The sequence below is a fragment of the Microtus ochrogaster genome, chromosome 15 (assembly GCF_000317375.1).
Source record: "Microtus ochrogaster isolate Prairie Vole_2 chromosome 15, MicOch1.0, whole genome shotgun sequence".
Lineage (NCBI taxonomy): Eukaryota > Metazoa > Chordata > Mammalia > Rodentia > Cricetidae > Microtus > Microtus ochrogaster.
Genome location: NC_022017.1, coordinates 2,918,908 through 2,926,614, shown reverse-complemented (window position 1 = coordinate 2,926,614; position 7,707 = coordinate 2,918,908). Strand labels below are relative to the sequence as shown.

The 7,707-nt window shown below is 51.6% G+C and overlaps 1 protein-coding gene across 1 annotated transcript in view; it reads right to left on the bottom strand.

Moving 5' to 3' along the window:
- Krt81 (keratin 81) overlaps positions 1-2,733 on the bottom strand; it is a 4,572-nt gene extending 1,839 nt beyond the window's left edge. Inside the window, exons 1-4 of the mRNA XM_013348648.1 lie at positions 2,365-2,733; positions 1,532-1,740; positions 954-1,014; positions 247-342 (exon numbers count right to left, since the gene is read on the bottom strand). Coding sequence (XP_013204102.1) covers positions 247-342; positions 954-1,014; positions 1,532-1,740; positions 2,365-2,733 — 735 coding nt within the window. The remainder of the gene's footprint in view (positions 1-246; positions 343-953; positions 1,015-1,531; positions 1,741-2,364) is intronic.
- Between the last annotated feature and the right edge of the window lie 4,974 nt (positions 2,734-7,707).

The window sequence follows — 7,707 nt, the reverse complement described above, 5'->3', positions numbered from 1 at the left end:
GTCCATGTTCAGGTCCCGGCTGTTGTCCATCTTGACGATGACAGAGGTGTCTGAGATGTGGGCGTGGAGGATTCGGATCTCCTGTGGGAGGAGGGAACAGCAGTCAAAAGCTTGTTGAAAATTCAGTCCAGCCCCACATTCCTGTGCCAGTCTCTCAGCCCTCCCTTGGTTCACACAGGGCTTCGCAGCCATGGAATGACTCTCTTCAGCCTACTTGCTGGGTTTCCACCTGGCTGATGCCCTCACCTCCTCGTACAGCCTCCTCAGGAAGTCAATCTCCTGGGTCAGTGCCTCCGCGTTGGCCTCCAGGTCTGATTTGCGCAGGTAGGCACAGTCCACGTCCTGGAAAGCAGGGATGTGTGAGCCTTTTCCTCATTCATTCCATGCAGCACGGGGGAGAATGGTCCTTACAGGGCTTCTATGTGCAAACCCTCTATGCTGCCCTCCCAGCACTTGGCAGCTCCTCTCTGTGGAGATCCTTCCTGCCTCTTTGCCCTGGCTCCAAGTGATTCTGTACTGCTCCAGCAAGCCCCCCAGATGGGTTCCAGCTGTGCCCCTGGAGCCTCTCCTGCCCCTACAATGATCCGTTTGTTCCATCATTCCTTATATACTCAGTTGAGTTGTGCTCTGACCTGTGGAATGGGAAGTGGACCACACAATTGCTCGGTGGGCAGAAGGGAGTCCAGGATTCCCTCAGATGCCAGGCACAGGCTACAGCCTCTAAGGCAGGATAAGGCAGCAGAGGTCTGTGTCAGGTGACTCTCTGCATCAGGGCCACTAGACATTCCAGGTAATTTGCCCTTTGTCAAAGGCCTGACATGACACTGAGTTGTTTCTCAGGACATTTCCCATCCTACATGGAAAGGTTCGCATCCTTGCTCCCTGATGTTAGCACCAGTTCCCCTTCAAGCTCAGTGCCACGTTGCCCTGCCTCCCACAGCCCGGCTACTTGCCTTCTTCAGAGCCACAAACTCATTCTCGGCTGTGGCTCTCAGAGAAACTTCCTCCTCGTACCTGACATAAAAAGAGGAGAGATCAGGAAGGGAAGGGAGTCTCTGAACCCCACAGCACCAATCCTGCTCTGAGGTCCCCTTAGGAGGACATCCCGCATCCTTGGGCATGTAGTCCCAGCCTTCTCTTTCACACACACTAGTTTTACCTTAGCCGCGGAAAGATCTGGAGACCCAGGACTGAGAACCTAAGACTATGAGACATTCTGGGCCTGGGTCCTGGTCCTCCTAATGCCTTAGGCTGCACCCACTTGGCTGCCACAGTGCAGAAGACAAAAGTCAGGTGGAGCGGGTAGAGTGCCTCAGAGTGTCCTCCCCCAGAGGGGCGTGGCAGAGTACTAGAAGCTTCCAGGTGAGCTAGAGAGAGCTGATCAATGACATCAGCTCCCCTACAGGTGACTGGCAGGATCTGGCAATGCCTTAGCTGGGGACCACACACTTTCCTGAAACAGTCTTACTTCCTGTGCCCTGGGGTTCCATTTAAGTGGAATCCCGTGCCAGCTCCCCACCCATGCCCTCACCTCTTCTTGTAGCCCTCCATGGCCTCCTGGGCGTGGTTGAGCTCAGCAGCCAGTCTCCCGCTGTCAGCCTCCACACACTCAGCCTCCCTCCTCAGGGTCTCGATGTAGCCCTCGAACAGCGGCTCCACGTTGCTCTCACAGCACTTGCGGTTCTGGTAGAACTGCCACTTGGTCTCCAGCAGCTTGTTTTGCTGCTCCAGGAAGCGCACCTGCCATGGGAGTAAGAAGGGGTTCAGGGTCAGATCTGGGGTGATGGTGGAGATGAGGTGGAGGGGCCCTGGGAGGGAGTCCAACTCTCCATTCCCTTATCTTGCCCTGCCTCAGTTTCCCCACTTGGGGAGAGTTCAAGGGACAGGGTCAGTGCCCACACTCACAGATCCAGGTGACCACTCCAGTGTCCTATGCTGCTTTTGGGGCTATCCTCAGGCAGAAACCCCCACAAGCGAGAACCCATATTCCCATGCCAGGATGAGGGACTGACAAGGAGCCAGGGAGACAGTGTCACAGGCCACTTGGAGGACCTCGCTAGGCTGGCTCTGTCCTCCCTCAGCAGCCTGCTCCCTTCCTGTCAGCTGAAGTGCATCCTTCCTCCCTGGCTACCCACAGCTCCATGCTGCAGTCAGCCTGTGCCCAGGACAGCCTGGCCATAGCCCTACTTCTCAGGACTGACAGATGAGCCTTGTGGGTCCTTAGTGTGCCCATCTGGACACACCTCTCCCTTGAGACTAGGGGCTCAATGTGAGAGGCCTTTCTTCCTCCTGTCCTCGTCAGTGCTCTCAGCCTCGGCTGTGCGTATGGTGGGCCCCAGGAAGGGGCTGGTCCAGGACACCCACCTTGTCGATGAAGGCCGCGAACTTGCTGTTGAGGCACTTGATCTGTTCCTTCTCCTCATGCTTCACGCACTGAGCATTGGGGTCGATCTCCAGGTTGAGGGGAGTGAGCAGGCTCTCATTGACAGAGACGCTGGTGATGCAGGGGGGTGTGGGTCCGCAGACGCCTCCAGAGCGGTATCCAAAGCTGCGTCCACAGGAGCCAGAGCGGAAGCTTCCACAGACGCTGTGGCTGCCAAAGCCCCCTGAGAGTCCACGGTAGCAGGAGATACCCCTGTAGGGAGCTGCTGAGATGCAGCAGCGGCCAGGCCTCGGGCCACAGGCTGAGGCGCAGCTGAAGGCGCGGCCACAGAATCCTGATCCACAGGTCATTGTGTTTTTGAATAAAGACTGCTTTTGAATATGGAGTTCTGGATGGGAGCTCTGGAGTACTGGTGGAAACTCCAATGTGCTCGTCCTGGTGCCTGGGTTCTATTTATGGCAGACTCTTGGGGGCTTGGCTAAGAAGGTGGTTGAGGCAATTGCACTTTATGGGCTTGGGCGGTTAGCCCTATCCAAGCCTCTCTAGAGTGCGCTTTAATGGAGGAGTGGCCCGCACCCTCACTCCCCTTTGTAAGGCATGCCAGCCTGTGCCTGGGGCACTCAGCTGCTTGCACCTTCAAAGTGCCAGAGGTGGGGCATGCGCTTTGTGACATCGGGGAGGGCAGAAAGACCCATGTATAGAGGAGAGCCAGGAATGGGGTGCAGATGCACTTGTGCCTTTAGTGTGTGGAGAGGAGGGCACCCAGGCAAGGCTGAGGAATCAACCCCCAACCCCCACAGACTTTGGTCCAGGACTTTGGCTGCTCCAAAGCACAGTGGGATTCCTCCCTCACTGTCCTGTGAGAATTGCTCTTCCTGAAGGGGTAACACCCACCCCTTTGAGTCTGTTTAGTTCTTTAGAACCTGCCAGGAGTTCCAGAAAGTGTGAATACAGTCCTCAGGTACTTCAGCATCCCCACCCCCAGGGTCTTGAGTGTTCTAGCAAGTGCTACACCCCTGAGCGGCACCCCGCCCTCTTCAATGTACATTTCATAAAAACACAGGCAGTACCCTTTCACATGCAAGAAAATCAACAACAAATCCGGAAAAGCACTACGACCTACTCCATATTCAAATCCCCCAGTTTTCCTGGGATTATTTTTTAAAGGAGATTTTAACAATTTAACTTCTCACTCTGGCCCACGTGCCCTCTGTGGAGTAGGGGGATCAGAACTTGAGACTAATGGCTTCATATGGGACATCATATTTATGGTGGCAACTGTTCTGTGTGGACATTCGGGCCCTCACTACCTACGTAGGGCCCAACACAGAGGAGAAACATCCACCATTTGTCGAAATTCTTTGAGATAGTGCTGCGCTAGAGGCTTGGCTCATTTCCAAGTCAACATTGGTGGCAGAATGCTTCATGATAAATTCTGGGTTCTTCTTACTGCCTCTGATCAGGAGGCACGTGTCAGACTGGAATTTGAAGTTGGAATACTTGAGAATATTTCCCCTTACCCAGAGCAAGGACTCTGTAGGGAGTACACCTCTTACTTTGGTAAGCGTGCATCCCTGTGCACAGGTCACTTACTATGTGCTCGTCAGTATCAACAAGAAACAAGCTTCAGTTCTTACATCAGCCATCTGAGGGAAATGGAGGCTCAGAGAGGTTGAGCAATTTACCCAAAGTCCCCCAGCTGTCAAGCGATGAATTTGGGAGATGCTGAGCCTTTGAGAGAACAACCTTCTGGTTTACTAGTCGCTGAGAAAGCTCCAGAGGGTAGAGAATGCTGGCTGGGGTAGATATCTGTGACTTAGACAGTGCAAGGGAGATGGCAGAGTCAGTGTCTGGGACAGGTTGACTGGGAGGGACCAATGTGTGTCCTCCCAGGTCAGTCTGGGACTGGCATGTGGCTGAGAGGTAGTTTCATGGATGTGGGCAGTAATGAGGCCATGGGAAGCAACAGTTCTAGCTATTTGCATCCTCTGGGTAAATTGCATTTATTTTGCTTCATTACTATGTCCTGTGTATCCACCAGCCATTTCTACTCCAATAATACCCTAGCAAAACCATCTGGGAAGGTACCGAGGACAGACAGCACAGGGTGTAATGGAGTCCCTGTGAGCCCACGCAAGCAGAAAGATCTTAAGGAGGAGCAAGGGGTGGGCTTGGTGAAAGGGTCGGAAGGAGAAACCTCAGGGCAGGCTGCAGCATCTGCACAAAGCGTTCAGATATGGACAGGACAGATGTGGGAGTCCACAGGCTGTGTCAGGAATCTGGTCCTGCAGATGGGTGTGGCACCTGAGGCCACTTCATGTCTTCAGAAGAGCTAGGCTATGCAACCATTCTGGGCACTGCCCACAACAGTGTCCCCAGCCAACCAGCTGGCCAGGTGTCCCTGGAGAGTGCTGAGTCAAGCAGCACCGTCCAGAAGGCCAGGGGAACTCCCCATCAAAAAGCCGTGCAGAAGCATGGGCCATTACTAATACCTCGCTCTTGCTAAGCAATTTTCACGTTCCAAGAAGCAATTGGAACAAGATACAAAGAAGCTCAGCTATGACAGCACATCAGTGGACTTCAGAGGCTACTAATTGCTGCTGATTTTTGAACACTTAATAGGACATTTAGCCTGTTTTCTTCCGGTGAAAAGCTGAAAAACTAAAAGGGGGTGGTGAGAAAGGGGTAGGAGAGAGGGAGACGGAAGGACAGGTGGTTGACGGCCCCATGCTGTTCTAACATCTCAGCTCTGACAGCGTAAAGTCAGAACATAGCAACTATGGAAGGTAAAAACATTTTAATTGCGAACTGTACCAACAGACGGGGAGAAACTATCACTGATCTGCTCTAAGAATAGAGTAAGAATTAAAATGTGGCTGGGTGGTGGCGCACACCTTTAATCCCAGCACTCAGGAGGCAGAGGCAGGCGGATCTCTGTGAGTATGAGGCCAGCCTGGTCTACAGAGCTAGTTCTAGGACAGCTAGAGAAACCCAACAAAAAACAAGTCTCAAAAAAACAAAACAAAACAAAATAAAAAAAACAAAAAACAAACCAAATTAAAAAAAAGAAAAGAAAAGAAATAGAACGTGAACAGTTCTTAAGAGCTCCTACAGACCATGACTCCTTTGGAAATTATACCTTCTGCCCCCTGGCCTAGGCAATCCATTACTTGGGTCTTATAATTATTTATTCCTTGTTTCTCTTTATGGGTTTAGAACCACTGGCTCTAGAACCCACAGTGGCACATTTGTCCATTTTCCAGGCTTTAAATTTTACATAGATTCACATTGTATGTCTTCTTTCATGTCTGGCTTCTCTTCTGTGTTTTCTTCTGTAGCTGTCCTGTGCTGTGTTCGCTTTGTATGTGCTCATTGTATGAGAAGAGACTGCATCCAGTCACTTCTCTGCCCAGGTAGGCTCATGGTCTAGTGTCCATACATCAAAGACAGACCTTGGGAACATCCCTTCCCGTCTTCTGATGCAGCTGTAGCTGCACACCAGCCTCATAGAGTGTGTTTTCTAAATACTTCCAACTTCCACAAGAATCTCTCCTGATGCCAACTTCATTTTATGTAAGGTACTATTCCAACAGATCAATACATATGAACTTGTGTAATTAAAAATATTTATTTTGTTTATTTATGTGTGTGAGTGTTTTAGCTGCATATATGTCTGTTCTCCATGTTCATGTCTGGTGTCTGTGGAGGTCAGAAGAGGGTATCAGATTCCTTGGAAACTGAGTGGATGAAGCTGTGGATGGAGCTGTGGATAGATCTGTGGATGGAGTTGGGGATGGAGGTGTGGATGGATCTGTGGTGGATCTCTTGATGGAGCTGGGAATGAAGTTGGGAATGGAGCTGTAGATGAAGTTGGTGGTGAAGTTGGGAATGGAGCTGTAGATGAAGTTGGGATGAAGCCTGGGATGGAGCTGTGGATGGAGTTGGGGATGGAGCTGGGGATGGAGTTGGGGATGGAGGTGTGGATAACGTTGGGCATGGGACCTGGGATGGAGCTGTGGATGGAGCTGGGGATGGAGCTGTGGATGGAGCTGTGGATGGAGCTGGGGACGGAGCTGGGGATGGAGGTGGGGATGAAGTTGAGGATAGAGCTGTAGATGAAGTTGGGATGGAGCTGTGGATGGAGCTGGGATGGAATTGGAGATGGAGTTATGGGTGGTTGTGGTGCTGACTCCTCTGCAAGAGCAACAAGTGGTGTACCAGTGGCCTCCTCCCCCTGTGTAATAGGGTCTCCTCTGAGGCTAGTGTTCTGAAATACTGAGACCAGGGAAATTGAAGATAATTTCTCAGAGTGAGAGTCGGACACCACTGACCCCAGAGTGGACGTGCCAGATGTTGTTGGGAGGAATGAGTTTGGCTCTGGGCACTCCCATCTGCCCACCATCATCAAGACACCGTAGACATATTTGCATGGAGCACACACTCATGAGCCTCCTCAACACCCTCTTCAAGGCTTTCTTTGCACATTGTTCTCAGTGTTCTGGGCTGGAGGATGGAAGGGAGCTCATTTTTGCCCTCGGTGAGTCTCTAGCTTTAAGAGCAAAGCCGGACGCATGCACAGATCACTGATAGTGAGGCACATCCTGAAACACATTACTATTTGACAAAAATGTTGTTTGTGGATGCATTTCAAGGGCTTGTCACATAGTAGGTGCTCAATAAATGTCTACTGAATGAATACAATGAGTACCAGCTACATATTAAGTACTGAGTAATGGGGTCATTGAAGCTTGGTAGCCTGATGTACAAAGCTTTGTGGTCAAATGGGGTGGGGTCACACGAAACAGACCAGGAAGTGGCCATTCCTGGGGGTGGAGTGGGAAGGGAAAGGCTTCTTGCTGAGGTCTGAAGGAGTGACGTAAGAGAAATGTGTTATTGGCCAAAGAGAGCCAGCCAGTGAAGGCAAGGATCCAGAAAGCCTGGGGCAAGGCAGATGTGGTGTGTGCCAGGTTGAGGGTGGAAGGAGAGATAGGAATGGGAATGGATTTTTTTTTTTGGGGGGAGGAAGAGCTGTATGATCTTAAATGAGTTACTCTCGAGAGCCGCTGGCAGGAAGGGAAGGAAGTGGTGGGATGCAGTTGGGAATAATGTGAGAACAGACAGATAGCAGGAGGTGAAGGGGGTGGTGGACAAGTGTGTGAAGATCCAGAGGAGAATTGGGTGGTGGCAACACTTCAACAGAAACGGATGAGGGGAGAACGAAGAGGAGGGGAGGAAGGGGGAGGAAGGAGGAGGGTGAGGATGATGAGCGGGAGGAGGAAGAAGAGGAGGAGAGGAAGGGGGAGGAAGGAGGAGGGTGAGGATGA